We start from the raw sequence: 27,848 nt of genomic DNA on the forward strand, positions 1-27,848 counted from the left end.
TCTTCAAAAGCTACAAATTCTTACAGCTACCGGGTCTGTAACACAACAAAGTCAATAATTTAACCATTTGGCTTTTTACACTTTCATAGATTACATGCAGAAGAAAATTATCTGTGGCTTCTGGTAAAATATTACAGAAAGGATACAAAATATCAATGGTTCAGAAAGGAATTATATGAATTCATATATTTCTTGTGAAATCTGTACTGGGAATACAATACAATCATTTAAGAAATTTAGCAAAGTCACCTGTTTCTAAGTTATTTGTCACCATCTATCCAACCCTTAGAGAATAATTTTTCCTGTTACTTTGGAGCAAGTACAAAAGATGTATGGACTCTTTTACAGCTAGTAAACTTATTTTGATCCACTAGGAAATAACAAGGTAATGAATTTGGAAGTACGTATTATTAACAGGTGAACAGTGAAAATACCTCATTTGAAACAGTCTGCAGCTTTGATATATGGTGCCCAGCAGGGAACTCAGACATATTTTCTTAGGCAGCGGCACAATATCTTTGAGACCACTTCGCTCTCCACAAAATGCAGCCTGCACTTCAACCTCTGTTGAGTCAGCTCTGACCTGTGATCCAGAAAGCATTGATGTACTCCTGTTCCTAGAGATTATTTAATCAGCAGCTAAACCAACCAACCAAACCAACCATAACAAAACAAAACCAACAAAACCAAAATAAATACAAAACCAATCAAAAAACCAAGATCACCACCAACAAACAAGATGTGCAGATGGAAAGCCCTGTGGACATGCAGAGAACTAGGAATGAAGGGAAAAAATAACATAATGCTTTGAAGCAGATACAAATGTTGACATTAGTTTTTGCACTTTTAAGTGTGTTAAAAAACACTGAAGATATTTAGAACTAGATTGAATCATAAGTTCTTCAATAGACAGACTTTTTATCTTTATTTGTGTAGTACTAAGCACAATAGGTCTGTGGACAAGAATAGCAATAGCAACAACTAGATGTAGGGTAGGAGCTTATAAAAACAAGGAATTGAATGTTGAAGCCCATTAGGCTTTTCTTTCTTTGATATTGTGATTCTGTGGCTCTGTCTCAGTACTGTGTATTTTCATTATTTTTGCCTGAGTATTATATTAACAGAAAAGTTAAAAGATTCTGTAAAAATAATATGGTTCCTTTAAATGTACTTAATTAAAAATAATTAATAAGCTCATCCTTTAGCCTTCTGAGAAAAAAACAGAAACTCCTTTTTGTTACTTCATGAAAGTATTTCTAAAATAGGTACTGGTTTTGTGCTAGTTTTACTATTGCTTACTTAATACCTATTGTAAGGTGATGCTCCATCAGTTTGGCATTGCCTATCTGATTTTACTGCTATTTGACCAAGCACCTGAACATTTCGGTTCAGTACTATCACTGTATCTGCATGGTGTTTGTCTATAAAGTCCATGAGATGCTACCTGAACAAGCTGGAAGATTCTTCATCAGGTGAGCTCTAGTAGGAAATAAGCCTATATATCTCCCTACAGCAATAACATGAGTACGATTCCTATGGAGCTCCAAGGTAAAGAAGAGGAGCCTTTGCTCCAAACGTGCATGGTGTACAACATGCACATTGCCTTAGCAGGGACTTCTGGTCATAGACCTGTCCTCCCCAGGTCAGAAAAACAAAGTTTGCCGACTTGTGTTCAGAAATATGTAAGACAAGTTTCCTCACAACATTTTCTTTGTTATGATGGTCTTAAGTTTTCAGTATGCTTTTTCTAATTTCCCCCAGAGGCTCAAAGTGACTCAAAGTCATTTTGTCAAACTGACAGAAGTCAGGCAGGCAAGATCATGATGTCCCAGATAATGTCTCCTTGGTTGAGGTAATTATGGCTTCAGATCTCTTGCTTGTGTCCATTTAGCTCTCAGTCCCAGAAGATCAATTCAGAAAGATGCTATGGGTTTGTAAGATGTTAGCAGTGTCTATTCTGACCCTGATTTTTGGAGTCCTGAAGCAACCTGAATTTATAAGGAATGAAAGAAACATCAGAGTTACTTTATTCTTTAGATGCCCACTGTCGCACACATTCACATAGGCAGTACAAGGACAATTGAGCACAATACAGTACTAATCAAAACTCTCCCATCTTTCATGAGTGTAGATGCAGCTATAGTGAAAGCCATAATGACTACTGCAACTTATTTAAATAAAGTCCATTCAGGACATCTGGCTCTTCCATGTGTATTTTGTGATTTTTTCCCCTTAATGTAATCTCAGTAGTGCATCCTATCCAGTTCCTGCATGTCTATCTTTCAAAGTTTTCTAGCTGTCGATGTGTTTTCTAAATCAGAAAATCTTCCTTATAGCTAATTTCAACTTGGCAAGTAAAGATGATAAATCATGGTTCATCTTATTCTACGGCAATACATGATGTCTCTTATATCTGTATATTTTTGAGAATTTCTGCCTTCCAGTCTGAAATTTTTCTCACTTTCCAGACTTCATTTTGTATTATTTCTCTGGTGGTTTCAGGTCTGGGACACGTAGTGGATTTAAAGTATGGCTTATCAATTCAGTGCTTGCTTTTCATTTCACAGAGATCTTTTCAGCCCTTCAAAGAACAAATTTGGGCAGCACTAAGCAAGCTTGCAGTGTAGCTTGTGTCTTAGTCAGCAGTGTCAATGTAAGAAATAGAATGACTCCTCTCTTCCATCTCTGTTGGATGACTGTAGTTCGACAGTATGTTTGAATAAGTACATAACATTTAACTTCTAGATTAAGTACATGCAAGGTGTATTTCTGTAAGACAGTCTCAATTAAATCAGGTTGCCTACTGTTTTAATTTGGCAAGCTGGTTGTTAACCTGCTTTTCCAAATGCAACTGCTCCTTTGCCAGGGTGGGTTAAAGAACATGCCTTCTAAACTCAAAGACTGGATGTTATTCTAAACTGATTCTGTCTTTGTTTGAATTGTACTTACTTTATTGCCAAGCCTTCAGAGCTCATATGGACTGCTTGTATTTACAAATAAACATCACAGTAATATGACAGCTGGATAATGCAAGACTTCTGGACCTCAGCTAATTTTCTTGCTAGCCTTCTTTTGAATTCACACATAGTAAATGGCTGGTTTAGTTCACTGTATCAGAAGAAGGGATTTCTGCAAAGATTTACTACTGTTAGCAGGGTAATAAAGCCTCTCTGTATCTATGCGAAGGTAAATTTGAAAGTTTATCAACAGTAGATGAATATGGGTATAATGTTTTTGTTATAAATTTATTTTAAATTAAAAAGTTGTTATAAATTTAAAAAACGGTTATAAATTGTATTTTTATATAAAAATGGCCAATTATTCTCACAGAAATGGTGAGAACTTTTATCAAAAATCTTGGAAGCTCTGTGAAGAATTCAGTTGCTAGTGTTTGGAAAAAGTAATCTGTTACAGTGTTTTTTCCACATCCCTCATTTGTTGTGTCCGTGTTTGGTAAGTAACCCAATCGCTTGACTCCAAACAATTTTGAAATTTGTTTCTATTTTTAAAAAAATATGCTACATGCATACTTATATTGATGTGTAATAATAAAGCAGTGTGCAGAGCTTGTTATCTAGCAGAGTGGGGAAGACCCAGGTCAACTCAAACTATGTACTGTGACATGTGAGGTATTTCTGATTTGCAATGAAAGATACCTTTGAAACAGATACTTCATATAAAATTATTCTTACTTTTACTTTGAGCTGTGCAGACAAGCTTTCTTTGAATAGTAATACAAATAATAGAATACATCATAACTGCTTTATTGTTTCCCACCGACTTACTTGTTATAATTTCAATAAAATAAACCTACTGAGTCAGTCCATTAGCTATTAGAGGTTTATATCACAAATGAGTTAATAGGATAATTTTTGACCAAGTGAATTGCAGGAGACTAAGTCATTATAATTTTGAACCTGGAGTGTCTCTCTTTGATGTGAATTGGCAGATGAGTATGTTCATTGGCCAGAAGCATTGTTACCATGGAAATGTTATTTCCTACATCACAGCTGTCCCCATAATGCTGCTTTTGTTGAATTTCTTCTACAAATTAATGAAATGAGAACCTCTCCAAGTGACTTAAGAGGTCTGTTAAGAATGGCATTAAAATTCCTCTCCTGCTTACAAAAAAGCTGTAAACAAAATCTTTAGTGAGGCTTCCAGTCTCACAAGAGATGTGCATTAGAAAATATCTCTTACAACAATTGAAAAAATAGTTAAAATCCCTTTACTAGGACATCACAGCACACAGCTGTACTCTACAATTGGCTGAGTGGATTTTTATTATTGCAGGTGTTTTATTTTTGTTAGGGATTATTACCAGAGAACTAAGCTAAACAACATGGAAGTAGTAATACTGACTTTGCATTGGGAAAAAAAGAAACCTGCAAGATATGCCAAATGACTTAAGTGTAAATCTGATTCTCCAATACATACGCTTTTGAAAGAGCAACAAGATTTTATGTTTTCATTTCTAATTCTGCTGTAAAGAAGACTGCAGAAATACAAAAAATATCCTCAAAAATCCCATTAACAATATACAGTACAACAGATAGTCTTGATATCTTTCCCTTCACATTTATAAATACTAATAATATGGTAGATTGCAAAAATGCCTGTGCTTCATAATACTGGTTTTAATAAAGTGTGTTTGTTGGAAAGTGAAAAACAAACAAAATCAAGATTGTCATCATAATTTTACTGTATCAGCCTTAGAAACAGATAGAATAGCATTTCTATTTATTCCTTGTAGAATAAGTGATATTCTTTGTTATTTGCTGGTGATTGTGGACTCACTGGGTGTAAGGAATCTATACTGCTCCCTGTGCTGCTTTCTGCCACAGGCTGTTACAGCCCAGGACCAGGGCCTGATTTAAAAGTCAGTTTTATATAACATTATCAGTACTTTACTCCTGCAGAATTCCTGCTAATGTATTGCCAACTTACCAGGTTAGTGAAGACAGAAGAGGAAACTTTTCTACATCTACCAACACAAAAGATCTGTCTTGTTGTTAGTAAGGAAAATGGCAGAAGGAAGAGCAGGGAGAGGAAGAAACAGGAGAAAATGCTGGGCAACAGTTATGGGTTATGGGGAATGACTGTTCAGTTCAGCAAGTCACTAGCTGAGCTACAGAGCTGGGGTTCCTGGCGCTGGGACTTATTTTGAGCTGGCAGGTGGATTATGATATTTAACAAACGAGGTGCAGGGAGAGAGCTGTTCACCTTACAAGAGTCTGATTATTGTTTTGATAAATCAAGGAGAGAGAAATGAGATGGTGGCAGAGGATGTCCGAAATAATATGATCTTTGCTTTTTGAATGACTGTGGTATTCTAAGGTTTGGGTTTGAGCCCATTTGTTGTTTGTATTTCTTGTCTGTGGAGAATGACTGAGTCAGTGTATTTTTCCTAGTTTAGCCTTTCTTGTTGCTGCCTATTGGATTGTTTAGTGTACAGAAAGAACAGGAAGTACTACCCTGTGCAACAAAAAAGGATGCCTGAAAAAATCCTGATCAGGTTCTTTAACCCCTGGGATGTCATAATTGCTTTTTATAGCAGTAACAGCTTTCAGGGGACTCATTATCTTTAGTTCCTCCATCCCCATTCTGGTTGGTTCGCCACATATTTTACATCATGAGGAAGCATACGGACTCCCAGGTGTCAGTGTGGTTTTCTGGTTTGTGTTTTGGTTTTGTTAGTTTCTTTGGTTTTCTGGCCTAACCAAAGACTCCTGAGGAAATTTCGCACTTACTGTGCTAACCAGCCAGTTTCTAAAACAAGTTTGTTTCTGTAGGCAAGAATCTGAAAAAATAGTGAGATGCCATCCAACTCTAAAACTGGTTCAAAAGCTGCAGCCAAAGATTGCAGGTTTTTAACTGTGGAGACAGGATGAGACTTTCTGTTTGGTACATACAAAACAATGAGGATTCAGTGTGTCTGCAGCTGCTTCATGGCAAATATCACAGCAGCCAACCATATCATTATAATAAATTAATTCTAAAATTAGTATTTTCCTGTAAGATTATTAAACACCTTTAAAGCATGAATAAGTCAGTCACAAATTGGGAGAGTCTGGATGAAGTTTCTGACTTGTTTTTTACTACTTCAAGCAAAAACAGGAGATACAAAGACTGAAACAAAGATCTTACAATACTTCTCTGCCTCTCTTCTGGGAGGATTTCATTAGCCACTTTATGGTATTCCCCCTTGGCTATGCATCAACTGCAGAAAGCATTGCCCAGTTTTGGGCATTGTATTTTGGAAGTGTTTATCTGCAAATGTTTTGTAACATTTCTGTGATTCAGCACAGATATTGATAAACTGTAGTTTCTGATTATCTGCTATAGTTGGAGTCCGGAAAACCTTGACAGCAAATTTGATTCCAGAGAATAATTGCACTCCGTGTTTTGAAAACAAGTGAGTCTCTGCAAAGAGATCTTGAAGATTAGTGCCTTTAAGAAATCCAGAAACTCAACACTGTGTTTTCCAGAAGGCTATATATTAATATCAATTTTGTACTTCCTTACGATCTTTCTTTAAAAGCATAAAGAAAAAGCTTACAGGCTAGAATTGGTCTGTAGAATATCAATTTGAGAACAATGTCAGATTTGTAGCATCATGGAATCATAGAATCATTTAGGTTAGAAAATACGTTTAAGATCATCAACTCCAAAATTTAACTTAACACTGCCAATTCCACCAATAAACCATTTCCCTAAGTGCCACATCTACATGTCTTTTAAACACCTCCAGGGATAGTGACTCAACCACTTCCCTGACCAGCTTGTTCCAATGCCTGACAACCCTTTCTGTGAAAGAACTTTTTCCTAATATCCAATCTAAACCTCCCCCGGCACAACGTGAGGCCATTTCTTCTTGTCCTGTCACTTGCTACTTGGGAGAAGAAACCAATGCCCTCCATGCTACAACCTCCTTTCAGATAGTTGTACACAGCAATAAGGTCTCCCCTCAGCCTCCTTTTTTCCAGGCTAAACAGCCCAAGCTTCCTCAACCACTCCTCATAGGACTTGTGCTCCAGACCCCTCACCAGCTTTGTCCCCCTCCTCTGCACTCTCTCCAGCACCTCAGTGTCCTTATGATGAAGGGCCCAAAACTGAACACGGTATTTGACATGGGGCCTCACCAATGCTGAATACAGGGGGACAATTACTTCCCTAGCCTTCTGACCACACTATTCTTGATACAAGCCACCTTTTTGGCCACCTGGGCACACTGCTGGCTCATATTCAGCTATCTGTCAATCAACACCCCCAGATCCTTTTCCACCAGGCAGCTTTCCAGCCACTCTTCCCCGAGCCTGTAGCACTGCCTGGGGTTGTTGTGGCACGAGTGCAGGACCCAGCACTTGGCCCTATTGAATCTCAAGTTCTGCTTTAGCTTTGAGAAACCCCTGTTTGGGGAAGGATGTAAACTAGCTGTGTGTATGTAAGCTGTCAAGGTCAGAGAACAGGCCTGAGCCGTTTTATTAGCTACAAGACGTGTGGCACAGGGGGCTTCAATGACAATGAGGACCATATTAAATTTCCTGTCAAAGGTATCTGTTGGTCTGACTCCACCTGAGTTGGTTAGCATGATATATTGTTAAGAATAACATCTGGTGCTTAGCATTGTTGTAGTCCACCATTGGCTTTAAATTACACAGGTTTATAGACGTCTTACTCTCATTTTTTTTCTGATGTCTTATTTTTCTCTTGTTTGTTTTGAAGAACTTCCTGCTTTAGCTTTGAGAATGTATTCGTCTAAATTTTTTCTGTAGTGTAGGTGGTCTCAAACAGTTAAGAAAATATACTGTAAAATACGTAGGAAGCTGGCATGCCCAACTTGATCCTGATTATCTGGAATAATTATCACTTGGGAAATGTAAATATGCTTAAAACCTGGCTTGAAATTGCTTTAAGTGGACTGTTTTAATTGATTATCAGATTTCAGGGTTTGTTTCACACCTAGCAGTTATTATTCATTTAACTTGAATTTGAGTATTCCCTCTGCTTGTTTGTGGAGAGATTACATAGAAATACTATATTTTAGGAAGGGTGTTCAAAGTTAGTTCTCTCAATTTAGAAAAACTAGAAAAGAAAGTGATTGAAGTGGAAGACTGAGCAGAGAAATCTTTCCTATTTCTCTGTTCACTGGAAAACTGAAGCATCTGACTTGAGTTTCTAGCATACTTATGCGACAGAGTCCTGCCTGTGGTTCTCAGTGTCCTCAGGTGGTTTCCTGGATTTAGCAGTAGCTCAGAAAGCAATATTCCCACCTGAACTTTGCCCATCACCCTGCCCTTGTTTGTCCCCATAAGCCATAGTCAGTGGCCTGGCTGTCACTCTCACCCTGCTGTTGCTGTTGGCTGCCACTCAGCTGGGGTTGTGTGATGATATTGTTCTTGTTTTGATTCTAATACGGGTGATTATTATGCCATTGTATACATGTGATTGGGACTAGCGTAGTTAATTCTTTTATTTAATGTGTTGTTTGTTTGTTCTTTTGTTTGTTTTCCCTACCTGGATGATATTCTCTTTGAGGGGGATATTTTTAAGATGAGTATCTGATGAGACACCTTGAAAAACCTGGGTTTAATGCCTTCTCTGTTCTTTGACTCATCTCATAAATGACTTTTATTTAATGTCAGTTTTAAAATATTGTTGTACATATTTAACTGGGTGCATGTGTGGTTATGTTTGTGTATATGTGTAATACACACAAAGAAAACTTGAAGTTATTTTTGTTTCCTGTTAAGAGAAAAGGCTGTAGTATCTACTCTTTCTTACTCTGAAGTCCATCTTATATTTCTGTTACTCAAGAAAGGAACCAAACCTGACATACAACTCCCTATTTTTCTGGGAATAATAAATTTCTGTCACTGTGAAAAGGTAGTCTGGGTAGAAGGATAGTTTTGCTGGTAAGGATACCAAGCATCTACCAAGAATAATTAGTGAGTGAGGGTTGGATGGCCAGGATGAGTTCAGCATGCTGATGAAGAAGGTGCTCATAACCACTGCAGATTTACTATGACACACTGTAAGCCACTCAGAACTCTCCTAGTACTTATTTCTCAGAGATTTTTTGTTGAGAGAGGAGCTGGGACTTTCTCCGGGAACTTTTTGCTGGTTGGGAAGCATAACAATAATGTCTTCTCTGCTGCTTTTAGGAGGGAGCAGGGGGTGGGCAGAACTCAAAGTTTTAATTAAAGCAAATATATTTAGAACTCTATGGGAAAAAACAGAGTTTTGCAAATGAACTTTCAATATCAGTAATTTGTACTAGTATTTGGTATATCAACACAAATCTAAATCACTTTTTTTTACTTGAAAACTCTTTCATGCTTTCCTTAATTGGCCAAAATAATGTGGCTCAATGAAGTCTACCTCATTGTTGACAGGTGTACACAGCAAAGCTTCATTTTGTGATACAAAAGCCTGTAGACAGCAGGCAAGGGGCAAGTTTTTGTAATACATAGTACTTTCATAGTTAAATGAATAGTGAAATTATAGCAACTTTGTTTGCATGCCAACGTTTTTAAGCACACTGATTTCTTTAATAAGGGTAATTTTTGTAATGCATAGTACTTAAATAGAATTATACATCTTAGGAAATTACACATGAAGCACCTTAAAGGCATATTAAACTCAGGAAATGGGAACCTTCTTCTCAGTGTAAGTTTTATGAGAAAATGGAATCTTTCTGTTTTCACTGCTATGACAGAAGACCTTTCCTAAATGTTAATAGCACTTATAAAGCAATGCCATAATTATTACTTGTTACTAGATATGACAGGAACCCACTGATTTTCTGGATATCATTCTTGAAAAATGGATCATTGGAATAGGTTGTACTGCAAGCAGGAAAATTGTTAGTATACTTCCACTATCAGTTTGTGCTGTGTGAATGAGCTCCCACGTGAAATAGCAGAAATTCAGTAATGACTTACACAACACTCTTTCCCCAAAGGGGAATTCATAAGATCTCTCTCCAGGGATATGTTTTCAAAACAGTTTCAGAAACTAAATACCTCTGCGTTTCTACTCCTGTGTAAAATTTGAACTGATTTTTTTAAATATTAAAAAGAGAGAGACCTGTCAGAAAACACAGTCACATTAGTAATATTTCCTTAGAGAACTAGGTTACAAATAGCATTACTGGATAAGGGCCTCTAATTTTCTGATTGTTAGAAGAATTTTGCATAAGATAAAGTTAAAGATACTAGCTCTTCCCAACACTGTTCTTCCTGGATGTCTCTTGCATTTCTTATGTGCAAGGTAGTCACAGTGTTGAAACTGAGAACTAGTTTCTGTGGCATCTTGTTTCTGTGAATCAGTCCCTGTAGTTGTTAGTTTGAAAGCAAATAAAGCATGTGATGTTATAATTTTACAAGTTTGTTCCTATAGTCCTAAAAAGCCCCAGAAATAGAAATCCACTTTTTTTTTCCTTCCTTGCCTTCCTCTTTACTCACTTCCTACCCTTCTCCTTCCTTAGTGTTAAATGTACCAATATGAGTCAGTGTGAACCAACATAGAAAAACAAAGAGAGTTAAAAAAGGATAAGAAGAAAACTGTGAGGATACCACTGTGATGCAGTCTTCTGCTATTGTCTGTTCACAAAAGGCCACTAAGTCTCTCTCTCAGCTTTGTTTTGTGCCTCTCCATTTCGTGATCCAAACTCTCATTCATATTTGCTCTTATATCTTCCTTCAGAAGCACATCCAATATTTTTTTTACTTGATGGCAGAGGTTCACTTCTACGAACTATTTTCCTCTGTGTTGTGGCTTAACTCCAAGCATTTTGTGCCTTCATGCACATGCAGTTGTCAACTAAAGAGCAAAGCATTTGATGGGTACCTCCCAAATATCTCAAATAGTTGCATTGTTGTTCCAAATCTGACACCTCATCCTATTTCCCCTTGAGTCAGTGGGGAGAGACCCAGTGATCTATTTGGTTTTAAGGACACTGCATTAAATCCATAGATAAGTTTTGTGTGACAATATGTGTATCATAAGAGCTTCATAAAGAAGCAATAAAACCTTACTTTTTTGAAGTAGATTCAGGCCACTATAGAAAAGTGGAAATGAGTACGGCTATACACACTAAAATTTACTCTAGAGCCATTTACTGAACAGTAAAGCTCTAGGAATAGCCTTTGCATGTTTTTGAAAATCTGTTTAAAAAATAGAAATATTCTTTGTTAGCCTCTACATACTGGTTATTTAACACTAAAATGAATAATTTCCCCTGGTTTCCAGAAATATTCCACTGTTTTGTGGATTGTCTAAGACTGTATCTAAGGGGGACTTTCCAGTGAGATACACCGTACAGAACAGAATAATAAAGGTTTAAGTCCTGTGCGAGAACTTCACTGAAATAGAAACATTCTGTATGTATTCTCAGGCCCACATGAACTCCAGAGTTTCCAGGTCTGGATGTTTGTCCAGACACCTACCAGTTAGATGTCAGGGCAAAATTTGGATAGGTACTGCTGCCATCACTGTATATTGTCATTTCTGTGCAAATGACAGGTCCCTTAGTCTTCATGTTGTGAAATGCAGCAGCAGGTAATTTAGATACAGCCACATAAAATGTGTAGAAACAGTCTATAATGAGTACAAAAGGTATATTAGAATTAAATGCCATTTATTGGTAATGATGATCTATGTCACATAGCAATAAAGTGTTGTATGAAACACATATAAAATACATGTAGTCATGGCTGAAGAGGGAGAACAAAAAAACCTACCGTTGTTCTTGACTAAGCTAAAACAGATTACTGAAAACATCCTTTGAATGTCTGAGTGTTTAGAAATGAAAGCTAGACTTCAGAGCGATATCCTTATCCACTGGGTATTGAATCAAGTATCTGTTTCCAAGAGGAATATAGATTATGTGAGAAAAAGAGTGGCAGAGCATTGAATACAGAATTTAAATTTCCCAAGCAAACAATGTATATAAGATGTACTGATGTATTAATTCTTAGATATGCTTTTGCTAGTAATGTCTTTTCAGACAATCAGTAAATAAGATCTTGTTATTTAAAACAAAATTTTAAGGAGTCAAATATGTTTACAGAAGACCAAACAGGAACCTAAAATTAAAGTTTCTGCTTTTTACCTCTCAAGAACCGAACCCTACCCGTGTGAATTAGCTGCTTCTACCCTCCAGTCTCCCAAAACCTTCCATCTGAAACCTGTCCTTTTCTGTCTTCCCCTTTTTACTCTTCTTTGTCTGCATCGTTTACCCATCCACTGGCTGACAGTGTCTTTACATCCAAAATGCAAAGCAGACAGATGGGCGCCTCAGGAAAGAACATGACTAAGAGCACCAGCATCGGCGGGGACATGTACACGCTGGAGAAGAACGATGGCAGCCAGTCGGACACTGCAGTGGGCACTGTTGGTGGTGGTGGCAAAAAGAGACGCTCCAGCATCGGTGCAAAGATGGTCGCCATCGTGGGTCTCTCACGAAAAAGCCGTAGCACGTCACAACTCAGCCAAACTGGTAGGAACTGGATTTTTTTCCCCTCACAAATTATCACTTAAATGTTTATAATGTTTATGTATTATGGTTTAATCATTTTGATATCTTGTTGCCTAATCAACACTGTTCTACAGAATGAAGAATATAGTCAAACATCTTTTTTCTCTGGACATTTACCAAACTATTCTTTTCTTAGCAAAGATCCTTTTCAGGTTGGACTCAGGCTTTTATTTTCTACTTGCTGAAACCTGCTTAATGCACTAATTCCTTGCTTCTCAGGAGACAACATGAGCTGCTCTACTTCCGTTTGGGGGGAATCCTTTCTGTGAGTTTGTGAAGGGTTGCTGAAATGTTGCAAAAGTGCTTTGCTTTTGTCACAAATAGTGTTTGCGTATTTCAGTGTTTTTTTTTTTCTTTTTATCATTTGAAAATGCAACCTTATTTTGAAATGAAACAATTTTAATTAACAAAATTATATATATTATTACTCTGGTACAACTGTTGTATTTATTTTTAATTAATTTCTTTGCAGCATACAAGCATATTCACCATCAGTATAAATTTTCCTCATTTCTGTTTATCTTGGTTAAAATTTGCTGTTAAAATATTCTACCTAGGAAAAAAAGGAGAGTTTTTCTGCTTCAATGCCTAAAGCATTTAAAATCTTATGCATTTTTTTCTATTCTTCCTATTTCAGGGAAAATCCATATAATGCACTCTGAAAAGCTCTCATTGTCAATTAAGAAAGCTGTATAGGACAAGTGTAATTAAATGGAAAAAGATCACTTGTATGTAAATGACATATACATTAAAAAGTGTTTAAGCAAATTCTATAGTTATACACATATATGTATTTATATATATTTCAAAGTATATACATAAGATATATAGTATGTTCAATGTTTAAAAAAAACCTGTTGTAACATTGTCATATGGTTCAACGTATATGTATGTATATATATATGGTTCAACATATACATGTGTGTACATATATATATACATCCAGCTGTGTGTGGTCCCATCTGAAGCTCTCCATTGTGCTAACCACCATTCAAACATTGATAAGAGATTTTTCAGTTCTCTGGAAAGTTTATATCGTGAAACCTAAGTGATAAGAGTTTTAATATATGAGTAAATGGAACAAAACAATTATTTGCAATGTCAGAAATTGTGGTAAATTTTTAATGTAAACTTTTGCAGGAGGCGGATTTAAAGTACCTGGAAAGAGTGGAAGTAAAAAAGAGGGTAAAGGAAGGGTAAGGAAGAGGGGTGACAGTGCAGATGAAGGAGGAGTACAGAAAGAGAGGAGGGAGCTTGAGTGTGCACCTCTGAATGTGATACGAGACAAGAAGGAATGAAGAAGAAGAGAGGAACGAACGTATACAGTGAAAGCTCTGAATATCAGTCAGACAGTGATGACTCCATCAGTAGGCAAGTCTTTGCAGGAGTGTCATGTTTTACCAGCTCACTCACAGACTATGGAAATGCTAGTTTCATATGCATTTTTATTTTTATTGAGTTCAAATGCATGCGAGGCAAAAGATGGTCATTTTTATACAGATCTGGGAAGTGTCTGGTTGGGCAAGAAATAAACTTAGCCACTTGCTCACCTAGAAATCTAAATTTTACTCATGTGACAGTACATAGACATGTAACTGTATTGCTGTGTTTGAATATCAAGTCAAATACAACGCACTAGATTATTAGTTTTGATCTAATATTGTGTCTCTTACTGTAAAAGATATCAAATGAAGGATGTCAGCTCTTTGCATGCTGTTCAAATATGTCTCAGCACTAGAATCTGTACTGTGTACTGTACTGTACACAAATCTAGGCTCACCTAGATTTGATTGAATACCATTCTCTCTTAGTTATTTGGGACTTTCACTCTGAAGTTTTTCTCTCTGTTATATCCAATGAGTTGTCCGACAACTCATTAAGTGCTCAAGTCAGGGACAAATGTGAAATACAACTCTTTCAAAAGTACTCGAGGTCTCTTGACCCATTGAGTGTGAATAGGATGTTTTGAAAAACTCTTGAAAAAGGAGCTGTATTTCAGTGCTGTTAGTGGAGCAGCAGAAACCAGGCGAGCTGGCTCGACTCTGGCCAGCAGCCTTTCTCCCTCGGCTGCTCCCTGGAGAGGTCTGTGCTAAGGGGTGGCCGGTGCCTGGCCCCAACAAGAGCAGCCATTGCACCTCCAGCTGCCACCTTCCAAAAAGGCCTCTTGTGTATCAGTTGGATATGGGTTGTTTTGTTGAGCTGTTACAACACTCCAGCTCCTGCTGCCCATGTTGACCATGCTTCTGAGGGGCCACATTGTCTGGTGACCACATGTGGCTGCACCTGGCAGGACAGGCATGTGCACCATTCAGATATTTGGGTCATGCAAGCACGCTGATGATAAGGTGAGCAAGCCTGTGGCCACAAGTCAGCACAGTGAGGAAGTATGTGTATGATGCTGTGTCTCCAGTGGTGCAAGGTGATGGCCTGTTGGTTGGTGAGGGTGAGCTCACATCGTGAAGTGTTTTGGGTGTCTTAAGCATCCATCAGCACATGTTAAAGTAAATATTGGACACTAGTGTTATACATGAATGCTGGAGGTTTAAAACTTGCAGTTGATGTATTTAATGAATTTATAAATTTCCCCTGTCTGTCTCATCATGTTCCTGTTTTCACACGGTAAGTGCCTGCACCAGGAATCATCTTTTGGTACAAGCATTGATACAAGGGCAGGGATCAAAACACTAATGTGCTGTAGATACCCTGTAAGTACAGTTTTCTGGAACTGAGAGTCAGGGGATACTCAGGTGGCAAGGCACGAGGACCACATAGAAACTGGTCAAAATATAAAGGGTTCTTAGGTATTTTTTTAAAGAAGTTATTTCATTCAGGTGAGAGGCAAGTATCATCTCTTTACATATCAGGCTTGAAAAAGCATACAGATATCATGAGATAACAATACTACTTCTATAGAAAGTTGTGATTATATTTATAGCAACTGGGCTTTTATAAACTGTGTGTCATATGGAAGTCAGTGAAAAAATGCCTATTGGTATCTCTGAAGCTTTTTCCAAGTGTTTTGTAAAGCATAGTTGTATTGCAGTGGTTTTCTTCATTCATATTTTATAACTAAATCTATGCCAGAAGTTTTTTTGAAAGTAGGCCATCATGACTGCTTTCAGAACCATGAATCAGATTTACCATAAATGCCTTAAAAGGTATGTTTTTACTGTCTTTTTGAGTTAATTTTATGTTTTTCTTGTTCCTTGGCATGGTATTATAAATTGACACTCAAAATACATACAACAAAGTAGTTTTTATTCTGATCTGGAATTCTTTCAGTATATTCAGGTAGGAATGGTGGTTTGGGTTTTTGCAGGCAAAAGGGTATGTTGATTGTTGTTACAGGTGAGAGTAAAAGGAGTAATAATAATAATAATAGTAATAATAGTAAAAAAAATTAACACCTAACGATGGTATTTGGATTTCATTCAACTATGGCTAGTGCTTATTCTGTTTTGGGAGGCCTCCAGAGAGAGAACTGAATACATCTGAAATATGACAAAAACCTTAATAAGCAATGCTCTTTTCTCCTCAGACATATACAGTCTTAATTTCCTAGAAAATTGCTAATCCAGTAACTCTGCTGACCAAGCCCATCAAAGGTAATTTATGAAAGTAAAATGATAACTCAAGAAGTTGAAGAGATCTGACCTCATCAACATAGGCCCCAGGAACTGGTCTTTTCAGATTATCATAGCAAGAGAATCCAAGTGTGTTCTCATACCATTACATGAAAAGATCTTAAGTGGTGCTCTGTTGATTACTATTGTTATGTGAAAAGAATGAGCAGAAAAAATGCCAGAGTTAACACCATGGGAATACTGAAAACATGAATAAAAATAGATGAGACTCATTCTCTGGTTTCCATTTGGGCTTAAAGGAGAGTTGTAATTTATTTTTTAAAAGTTCATTCTACTTTTAACAATGTGTATCACTGCTGTGCTATTTCTTTCCTATTATTTATTTAAATGTAAAATTGAAGTGTGAGAATGTACAGGGTCAGTATTTTGTGAACTGTTTTGATATATTTCAAAGCAATTAAGAAAAAAAAAAAGCCTCAAAACTCCTGCAATTTATTTAACCTTGAAATCAGGCTAATGGTTGGATGACACAAAAGTCATTTTACTTAAAGTAACTATTAGATAAGACTTTAGAAAAAGACAATATACAATAGAGCAGCAAGGTAAATTAAATATTATAGTTCTGGTTGCTGTACCTTTTCATTGCTACAAAAAATAGCTAAAGCACCACTCCCTACACTTGAGTGAAGCAATCATTACTATAAGCTAAATTTGGCAGGTTAGAGAGAGCTTGTGTTGTAACATTCAGGTCCTGATTCCACAGACAAAATTGACTTTCTTTACAGAGGAAAGCAAAATACAAGATGCAAATCCAAACCAGTGTCTTAACTGTGCTTGCTTGGCTATTCCTATCTGGAATGCAATCCTTATCCTGCAACAGCCCTGAGGGAATGGATCATCAGGCTTGCATCCAGGTGCAGACCTGTAACTCTCAGTTGTATTTCATTAATGAGTGAAGTCTTTGTCCTCTTCTAATTGCAAGATCTTAGATCTCCCTTTCAACTTACATGCACTGCCTCTGGCAGGTGGATACCTGAGTGTCTTGACTTCCCTTATTTAGCTGACCTTTCTCCTTAAGCTGGGAAAATATTTTGTCTTGTCTTTAGTTAGTGAAGACTTACTGCATTTGCAGGCTGATTATATCCAAAAGCCTAAGCAGTTTATCTTACATTTTCAAGACTTTTTCATAGTCTGGACCATGTCATGGACCATACATACTAAAACATTTCCTCTGTGTGTGTGCATACAGTCACATGGACAGGGCCCAGCGCACTCTCAGAGACTTAGTCCCGTGATCTCTTTGCATATACAATCACAATAGGTGGCATCTATTAAAATAGTTAACAAAAAGCGTGTAACAGCATGAATGGAGAGTGACCAGTGCCTGCAGAGACGTGTAACCATGTGGTTGAGCGTTATTCCAACAGCCCTTCATATGAAAACAGAGCAGGGTCAACTGACACTGCCTGAGCTCCAGCTTCTCTGTGGCGACATGTTGCTCCATGTAAGCTAATTATTTATTCTAATAGGTGAATTCTTCCAAGATAAAAATCACAGGAAAGCTACTGGTAAACTATGCAAGGTCAACCAAGACACAGACAAGTATTAAAACCTATTAAAATCTCATGAGAACCAAAAAGCCTTTTTTTTTTTTTTATGACCAAGATAAAGGCTGTCCCTCCTTTAGCATGAAGATAAACTTTGGTAAGATGCCATGTGTGGCGTGGCATTATAGGGTTATAAAAGTGGAGTTTTGGGACAGTGTGTAATAGTGTTCTGAGCTCTCTTAATATCCTTTATAATTTTGTTGGGGATAAACTATGACATTACATTCTTGAAGTTATATTTCTCTGCAGAAAAAAAAAAGGGCAAAAAACAGTTGACTCAGTGCAAATAAAATGATGATTGCTCTTGAGAGAATTGAATAACATTCATCATAAAGAGGCACTTCAATTTTAACAAATTCTGGAGAGGTCCAAAAGATGATCCCAGTGAAAAAGGTTGAAGTATTTTGAACTATTGATATTTTATGGCTACATCTTTTCTTAGAAGAAATGAAAGAGAAGTAGGACTCTCAGAGAAAAAAAGCTTGAGTGGGATTTTATTTTCTCTCTTGGTGCATGTGTTTGTGTGTGTGAAAAGCCAAATTTTTGATTCTGTATGGTTTGTTTGTAGGGTGTTGAAATTACGGTCTAAAGTACTGTATTCATAAGTAGAACAGTCTCAGTTATGTCTGTCATGAACCAACCATGTAGCCTGTAGAGCAATTTCCTCAGTTATTGAAATCTGTAGGGAACATTGGTCTTGTATGGAGTTTCATATTTCTCAATTCAAAGTTCAGATTTACATAAAAACAGTCTTCTACCACACATACAGTACATATGTTTCCTACTAAAAAGAAGATGATTAGTCACTTCCACCAGTGGTAACTAAAAGAAAAACTACGTTGATTGCCTTTTAGTGTTAAAAAGGAGATCCAATATGGCAAATAAGCAACTTATGGAACTAAAAGCATTATTTGTTTTCATAATATACAGTGTTATTTTCTATCCCTAGAACAAATTTATGTGGCCAAAATGGCAACTGAAGTTATCATTCACTACTTTAAATCTGGCCATGTATTTTAATTTTTTTTTTTTAAATCACATATATAATTCAGGTGATTCGAAGCTAACCATTGGTTTGGGGTTTTATTTCCTCTCCTATTCCAGAGAAAGATTGCTTTAATGTGTTGTATTATGTTTGTACCATTATTCTTGATGTGTAATCTCTTTTAGTTTCAACATAAACCCATATTACATTGATAGAAATATAGGATTAGCAGTTGACAAGAGATTAAGGCTAATTTGTCCTCCTGATTAATTGAGGATTGTGAATTGAATCCTTTACCGAAGAGAAAGTACCATTATAATAAACATATTACCAAGAGCATTAATCAGCTTTTACTAAATAAATTCTGGAGAGTAGCTAATAAATAAATAGACTGTAATTGCCATCTAAAAAGGCTGATTACACAGGCTTTTAACTATATTTTATTAAGGTGACAGATTTTTGCTTTTAAATTGTTTTCTTCCACATGTAGGAAAAGACTAGGAGAGAAGATAAGGCAGTACAAAATTTATGCAACTCTCCCACGGGATTTTCTGTAGAGGAGGTAGGTATATGTTTGAGTCCTCATATTTTCATAAAGCTTCAGTGAGAGATGGATGCAGAGAAAAGAAATACATAGCTGAGATGTCATAACTGAACTCAAGGCAATGCTAGTTATGATCTTATAGAAGTTCTCTGGAAGACACTTCTCATACAGAAAGTTTGGGAGAGACCTCATGCCATATATAAGTGGAAATTCCAGGTAGATGGGGAGGAAGTCCTGTAATGAGAAGAAGGAAGTCTTGTAATGAGACTCGGAAGTAAGAAGAAATTGTTTTATATTTGGACAAAATGTGCAGGTCGTTACACTAACTGAGCAAAGCTGCCCCATTCACAAATTAGTCATTGAGCTCTCTAATATGTAGCTACCAGCTCAGTGAGATTTGCACCTGTGAGATTTCCAGATGACTGTGGCAGAAGTAAAATTAAAAACCCCAGTTGTAGGCATTTGAATGATTAAAAAACTCTACTTAGATTTCCAAGAATGATTTTCTGTGTTCCTAAACCTTTCAATAAAAAGCAACTTACTCAGATTACCACCTGATTTCAGTAATAAGGGGGAAAAAAAAAGGAGAAAGCTGTGAGATCAGAACATTTAGCTTGACGTTCCATGAGTTTTCTTCCTTTTCATAATTAGAGGTAAAAATAGAGAGAGAAATGTAGGGTGATCTTTCATGGTAAGAATGCTGCTATGCTATCTTCTTATTCAGAACAGAAGAATTCTCATAAGATCCTTGCTAAAAAAATATATACATATAATTGACAACCTTTAAAGATATTTTACTTCTGCTTTCACAGTAAACAAGTTGTTTTTCTTTGTGTTTTTACATAAGGAAAACCCATCACAGTACTTCCTGAATTAATTCAATCTGGAGAACATTTCTTTTTTAGGCTGTGTGAGAGCTATTCAAAAGAATAATTTAGACTTTCCTTCAAAAAGTTTCAGTTTGAAAAATCCTTTTGGGATTTTATAATTCCTTAGTTAACATGTGATATATGCGAATTTCTTGTTGAATATTCTGTAAAAAAGGGCTCTGACTTCATAATAGTGAAACTGGAGAGTGAAAAGAACTCTGTAGGGCAGAGGTGTCAAACTCGTTTTTACAGGGAACTGCATCAGCCTCACAGTTGCCTTCAAAGGGCCGAATGTAATTTTAGGACTGTATAAATGTAACTACTCCTACTCCCATGCTGTAGAGTAATTTCATGCTTTTACTCCAGCAGTTATTCAGTTTTCAGTTTGCCTGAAATGTCTAGAATATTTACCTGTTCTGTGTATCTATGTAGTTCATATTTTAGGCAAGAAAATTCAATTTTAGTTGTTTCCAGTTGAATTAATTTTTCCACTATTGTCAGGTTTTTACATAGCCACCTCAATGACTACTGTTTGTATTGTTACAGAAGGATAATACCAGTATTATTTAGTGTTTTTGTGGGGAACACAGACAGTGGCATTGAGTGCACACAAGTTTGTGGATGGCACCAAGCTGAGTGGTGTGGTTAATACTCTAGAGGGAAGGGATGCCATCCAGAGAGACCTTGACAGGCTTGAGTGGTAGGCCTGTGTGAACATCATGAAGTTCAACAAGGCCAAGTGTAAAGTCCTGCACCTAGGCTGGGGCAATCTGAAACATGGATATAGGCTGGGTGATGACTGGATTGAGAGCAGCGCTATGGCAAAGGACTTGAGGGTACTGGTGGATGAAAGGTTGGACATGAGCCGGCAATGTGCACTTGCAGCCCAGAAGGCAAATTGTATCCTGGGCTGCATGAAAAGAAGCGTGGCCAGCAGGTCCAGGGAGGTGATTCTGCCCCTCTGCTCTGCTCTGGTGAGACCACACCTGGAGTCCTGTGTCCAGCTATGGGCCCCCCAACATAAGGAAGACATGGACCTGCTCAAGCAGCTCTAGAGGAGGCCACAAAGACAATCAGAGGGATGGAACACTCCTATGAGGACAGGCTGAGAGAGTTGGGGTTGTTCAGCCTGGAGAAGAGAAGGCTCTGGGGAGACCTTATTGCAGCCTTTCAGTTCTTAAACGGGGCCTACAAGAAAGATGGGGACTCTTTATCAGGTGTGTAGTGATAGGACAAGGGGTGACAGTTTAAAACTGAAAAAGGATAGATTTAGATTAGATATTAGAAAGAAATTCTTCACCATGAGGATGATGAGACACTGGAACAGACTGCCGAGAAAAGCTGTGGGTGCCCCATGCCTGGAAACGTTCAAGGCCAGGCTGGATGGGGCTTTGAGCAACCTGATCTAGTGGAAGGTGTCCCTGCGCATGACAGGAGGGCTGGAACTAGATGATCTTTAAGGTCCCTTCCAACACAAACCATCCTACAATTCTATGTTTCTACACATTGCTCTGTGAAGCACCTTCACTAAATAACAATGTGCTGGGAAAGTAGGTTTACTTCAGATCTCCAAAGGCCAGCAGGAAGAGGGCTGTTGTACTTTACTCTTGGACAGTTATCAAAATCATGGATTTAGCACCAAAAATAAATAAAAATGACATTTATATTTACAGATTAATTAGGGCTGCATCTCTTTTTTTAAATTTAATATTTCATAATAATAAGGATTTTCTTCATTATACTTAAACTACATGAAATATTAAGGGTCCCTTGGCAAATCATATCTCAATATTGAGATATTGTCTCTAACACTACTCATGCAATCAAAAATACTATTAATACCCTTTTGATAAATGAATGTTAAAAATCATTAAAATAGCCCTGAAACTAAAGGTGGTGTTAGCGGCATGCTTTTCAGACTAATTCAGAATGATTCTCTGGATTTAACTGATATGTAACTTACATAGAATTTGAAGTATTAAAAAAAAAGAGTTTTACTGCACTCTCATATTGCCATTTTCAGCTGGCTTTCGTATGTCTGTATTACAAATAAGGCTATTCTGTGCCCTCCATTGGATAAAACGGGGAGGTAAACATTCTAGTACTTTTGCTTTTGAATGCTGCACAAGATATATTGCTCATGGGAAGTCATGCAGATACTGAGAATACAGTTGTGGAGGTCTTTTGTGCTTCTGGACTCTTTGTGCAGGTGTCCTTCATAATGAACTGGGATATTCCCCATTTAGACTGGCTTTTTCTTCCATGGATAAAGTGTGATCTTATCAATGTTTATAAATATCTCAAGGGTGGATGGCAAGAGGATGGGACCAGACTCCTTTCAGTGGTGCCCAATCATAGGATGAGGGGCAATGGGCACAGACTGAATGAAGCACAGGAGGTTCCATCTGAAGATGAGGAAAAACTTTACTTTGAGCGTGACAGAACACTGGAACAGGTTGCCCAGAGAGGTTGTGGGGTCTTCTCCTCTGGAGACATTCAAAACCCACCTGGACACATTCCTGTGTGATCTGCTCTGGGTGAACCTGCTTTAGCAGGTGGGTTGGACTAGATGATCTCCAGAGGTCCTGTCCAACCCCAACCATTCTGTGATTCTGTGATGATGCTATCACTCAAAATTCATATGTGCCACTATCAGAAAAATCTTATAGGAGAAATTATATAAACAACAGCGTAACTTAAAATTAGCTAAAAATACCAGTGGTGATTCACAGAAAACCTACAGGTAACCATTGGATCAGGGAGCTGAACCCTCTACTTACAGACAAATTAGCCTGTTAGCCTATAGTCACAGCTCCCTTTATCAATGCTTTATTTGGCCTAGGATTTCCATTTTTGGGGGTGCTAGCAAAAACTTCAGTTTGCAAAATAGTGCATGTCAGGTATGTTTCAGATGGTGTGTGCCATGTACTCTCCACAAAAGTAGGAAATATTTTAGTCTTCTACATCAGGAAAGCGGCTGTGAATCCAGATGGATACATCCTCTTGGTTGCAACGTAAAACTGAGATTTATGTTCTGCTTCTCTAGAGATCCAGTAAAGAAAGCAATGACCTAAACTACATTTCTTAAGCAGGCTCCTGTAACTGCAGTTTCTAAAGCTTAGCAGATTTGTCCCTGAGGCAGAATGTAGGGGACCTGTGTTTTCTGAATGCTGATGTTGGCAAGAGTCAGTAGCTTCTTAACATGCACAGAATCAAAATCAGAGAGAAAATTAGGATTTAAAAAGCTGATTTGAGAAACTTAGGCATCACTTGGGCTAGTAGCAGGATTTTTCAGGTTTACTTCTTTGAATGAGATGTTCTTCTTAACTACGCTATTGGATAACTTCAGGGGGTTTTTGTTTGTTTTGTTTTCAATTTGTTGAAGTAAAACATCCTTATACTTAGCAATTATCAAATGCTTTAGCCATGGATAGTGAGTGTTTTGAAGACATCACAACTGCATCCAAATTCAGTGGAAACTTGAGAATCTAGTTCTAGGAGTACACTGGTGAACTGTGTATTTTTTTGTACAGCTTTTGTATGTTTCAGCAGCTTACAACTGAGGAATTTCTCCAAGATTTTTCTTAAATGTCAGTACACACTTTATTAGGGCATTTTGATTACTGCTTGAACAAACTGATAGGATTTTTTCTAATACTGTTAGGCATATGTGAATTTAATTAAACACACTCTTCCTGCTCAAATAACATAATAAGAAGCAAAAAACTATCATCGTGAACATGTCATAGAAGGAAGAAAACATGCAGGTTGTTCTCAAACCATTTCTACTGGAGCATGGTTAGGAAAACGTGAATGATTCTTTAACAAAGGCAAAAATGTATTTTTTTCCTCATCAGTTAATTAATTTGTCTGTTTCTCTGTGTATCTCCACAAGATGAAGAGAACCTTTGGGAGATATTTTCTTAGCAGTCCTACTTTTTATTATAAAGTAAGCAAAACTCAGTCTCCTTAACGTTGCGAGGGGGTTGTCTTTATATACCTATTGTTAGGAATTTTTCCTATGCTTGAAAGTGCTTGTGTGAAAGACATAGAATTTTTTTACTGTCATGATCTTTTCATTACAATATGAAATGTTAATTTATATGTGTTATCTGACATGAATTAAAACTCTGCTCCAAAAGTTACATTCAGATTCTATCCTCTTTTCTAAGCATCCTACTCTAATATTTAGGTTCTGCCATTCTCTAGGTAGAATTTAGTGTCAGCAAAAATTATTTTTAGCTCAGTCTATGAAATCACATTGAGACTTAATTGAAAATATTCACAGTAATAAGTGCTCTTTTTGCTATTTGCTGCAGTAATAACTGTCAAGAAAAATTTGTAATGTGAAGGAAAAAATTCTTCCTGTGATTAACTAAATTAATTAATAGTTAACAACATCACTGAGTTTTTATCAAGTAGATATCTTAAGTATTTTTCAAAATGCAAAATTAATGCAATATTTTGTGTGAAACCTGCCATTATTAAGGCAGTACCATATTTAATTAATGTTAATTGGAAAAGATGACATAGTAATACCTTACAAAATAAAACTGATTTTTATAGAAACTGTATAGTAAATGTTCTAAAATCTGTAAATTATAATACATGTTCTAGCAAGGCAATATTCTACTTTTGTTTTAATACAGTATAATAGAGTATGCAAGATTGGGTAGTATTAATATTTTTATTAATATTTTTGAGACCTTAAACTCACAGATTGGAATAATTATCTTGTGAAAATTCATGCATCCTGAAAGGGTCTTCAAAACTAAAATAGGACTACTATTGGCTTTGAAAGTCTAGTTAGAAACATTGCCTGTGTTTCACCAAAATGTGCTTTTTCTTGAATAGGGTAAAGGACCTCTTCCCCCTGATACCAGCTTTATTTCCTTGTTGTTTCAATCTTTCTCAGGTAGATACATCCTCGTCGTTTCCCAGGTCATACTGAGCTCCCCACTGTTCTCAGGTATTTCTGCAGAGCAGGCATTTCAGTTGGTTCCTTGGTGGTTTGTAGGTGACTGAAAAGTTGTTTCAGTCATGTTCAGTCATGTTTCAGTCACGATCTCTGGATACCGTGAGTTGCATTACTTGACTCAAAATTGAGCTCCCATCCAGAGAATGCAAATAAAATTGTTTTATATGAATATATGTAACTTGGAGGAAGAAAAAGGTTTGGGCAGACTTTTTATTATTTGCCTGCTGTAAAGACATTCTGATTTTATTTTTGCAGTAGAATATTGTTTATGAAAGTTGGAAATTATGTGAGTACGTGTGTTTGCTATTAAGCATATGAGTAGTTCCACTGAACTTAGTGGTACATTTGAGGGATACCAACCCTCACAAAGGGAGGGAAGACATGTGAATCCACTTTTCACACAAAACCAATCCCTTTTTCTGCTTCAGCTCTCTGGCTTTTCTAGGACCACTCCAGGATGACAACTAGAGAAGCCTTTAAGCTGTCTCACTGCTGCTGTTGCTACACCTTGTTGTTTAACTTCACCAACAGCCAAAATCATGTCTTAGTAAAGGGACAGAAGTGCCAGGAAGTATAGAAAATCACTTGCAGTTAAATAGGTTAAATACATAAAAGTCTGGAGAATTGGACTTTGTGAGGCAACAAGAACTGTTCACTGTTCCATGCCATGCACAACCCAATGGCTGAAGACCATACTGCCATAGGGGTGACCTCTAAAAGCACCACTTCTCAGCTAGCACACAAGCCGAGACTCATATTCTGTTAACGTACTGACGGAAGCCAGGTGCCAGCAACAGCCGCTCTTACAGGTCAGGCTGTGTGAAAAGGAAGAGATCGGTCAGTTCAGCAGCTTCCTTACGGAGAGGTCTGTAAATGCTCAGTGCACAGTAGAAGTCAACTGGCATGCCTTTTGCCTTCTGCTTTTCCATTTAAACAAGCGCTTTCATGCAGCGTGTTGGCAGATTATAGGAACTGTTGAACAGAAGCCCACTGGGCAAAGGATTCTTTGCAATTTTGAAATGAATTTTCTCAGATGGTTCAAGCTGAATCTTGGCTTTTGCCACCATGCTTGTCTCTCCTCGGTGGGAAGATTAATATAAACATGTGCCACTTTTGTCCATGTTACGTATTCTCAGCTTTCCTGGATTGAGGAAAAAACTTTCTGTCATCTGATTTTACCTTGGTGCCATCCTGTTCTCATCTGGCGTTTGAAGCTAGTCAGTATATACGGAAAGGAATTTGAAGCTCTCCTTCTAGAGAGACCTCCAGAGCTCTCATTTTTATGATCACTTAAGGTTACATCTGCACAGATAAATAAAACAGACCAGGGTATGTCTCTTGTTCTGAGAGCAAGATCTGGCTGATGTCCACACAGCTAACCTGTTTTAAGCTTTCCTCATAACAGGATTGCCTCATCTCTAAGATCTGTTGGAATCCTCCCATGCCCATGCTGTCTCCTGAACCGCTTTTTGGGAAAGCTCTGCTGGCTTGGGTCAAAATAGTGGCAAGGAATGGGGTAAGAAGTCATGAAGGTGGTTATAAGTTGTATCCTGCCCCTCTAGATGTTGGTACTATAAATATAGGCCAAGAAAATTAGTTTCATGCAGTCACCCCTCCATGTTGGAGGATTTATTTGCCTGTGTGCACCCTCCATTGCACCTTGTAGTTTTATAATTCCTTGGCTAATTTCATCTACGTTTCAATGAGTAGACCACAAAGATAATTAAATTCAGGAGGATAAGATGGATGGCAGAGTAGTGTGCTCATACTACTTACCTGCATGCAAATCCAAGTCTTTATCTCCACATTAATTATTCTGAGTTTTATTATTTATTCTGAGCTTTGTGTTTTATATTTTTACACAGATATATATAATATGGATGGGATAGAACTGACTGAAATCACAGTCAGTGATCACACAGATAAAACTCATTAAAATCCTTGAGCTTATATTCTGTTTAATTTTTGGCATATCACCAGGAATTCTGTTCTCATCTGAAAATACTTTCTAGGGAGCTAATTAGCCATTTTTAGCTAATTTGCATTCCTTCCCTTTAGCAGAGTTAACTGGATTTTTCCAGTCCCACTTTCAGTCCATCAATTCCTACTTTTTCTCTACCTCTCATCCTGAGTTATTGCATGTCTGTCCAGTGTCTAAATACCAGAGAACATGCCTTTTTGCTTTTTTTGTTTTTAGTGCAGAGTTTGGATCTCACTGAAAGTAAGCAGCCTTGATTTGAAAGCAGGCATGAAAACAGTGACCTCCTAGGAGTTTTCTAGATTTTAGAAAAAAGACTTGAGAATTAAAAATATTAACAAGAAATTGTTCCATCAACCCTTATGAAAGCAGAGGCCCAGAAGACACTAGTCTTAAATCAGTATGAAAAGAAGGTACTAATATAATAGGATAATAGTGATGTTGAAGGAAGGTAGCAAGGTATGTCTGCCTAGTAAAAATGTACAGATCCAGGATGAAGGGCTCAGTGTCTGTGGCTGGTAGCAGACAGCCTGTTGAGAAGATTTTCATCAAAGACGAAGCACATCTTAAAGATCTTTTCCAAGAAGAATGATTATATGATTCTATGAAAGAAGGAATTGGTGAGGATGAGCAGCAGGAGGCAAGCAAGGCGGACTTTGATGTCAGAGAAAGAGTCAAGAGGTGAGGGAAGATGAGTATGGAGAAATTTAACAACCATATCAGTGAAAGGAGAAGTAGGCACACACAAGAGAGGAATAAATG

General features: G+C 37.2%; 1 protein-coding gene across 49 annotated transcripts in view; it reads left to right on the top strand.

Moving 5' to 3' along the window:
• RIMS2 (regulating synaptic membrane exocytosis 2) overlaps positions 1-27,848 on the top strand; it is a 469,796-nt gene that overhangs the window by 403,096 nt on the left and 38,852 nt on the right. For 31 of the 49 annotated variants that reach the window (XM_065054186.1, XM_065054187.1, XM_065054195.1 and 28 more), the window contains one exon: positions 12,261-12,502. The exons of 15 other annotated variants lie outside the window; for them this stretch is intronic. In XM_065054186.1, the coding sequence (XP_064910258.1) occupies positions 12,261-12,502 (242 nt within the window). The remainder of the gene's footprint in view (positions 1-12,260; positions 12,503-27,848) is intronic. 3 more of the 49 variants (XM_065054173.1, XM_065054198.1, XM_065054175.1) reach the window with 2 other exon arrangements.

This window comes from Columba livia, chromosome 2, assembly GCF_036013475.1.
Source record: "Columba livia isolate bColLiv1 breed racing homer chromosome 2, bColLiv1.pat.W.v2, whole genome shotgun sequence".
NCBI classification, from domain to species: domain Eukaryota; kingdom Metazoa; phylum Chordata; class Aves; order Columbiformes; family Columbidae; genus Columba; species Columba livia.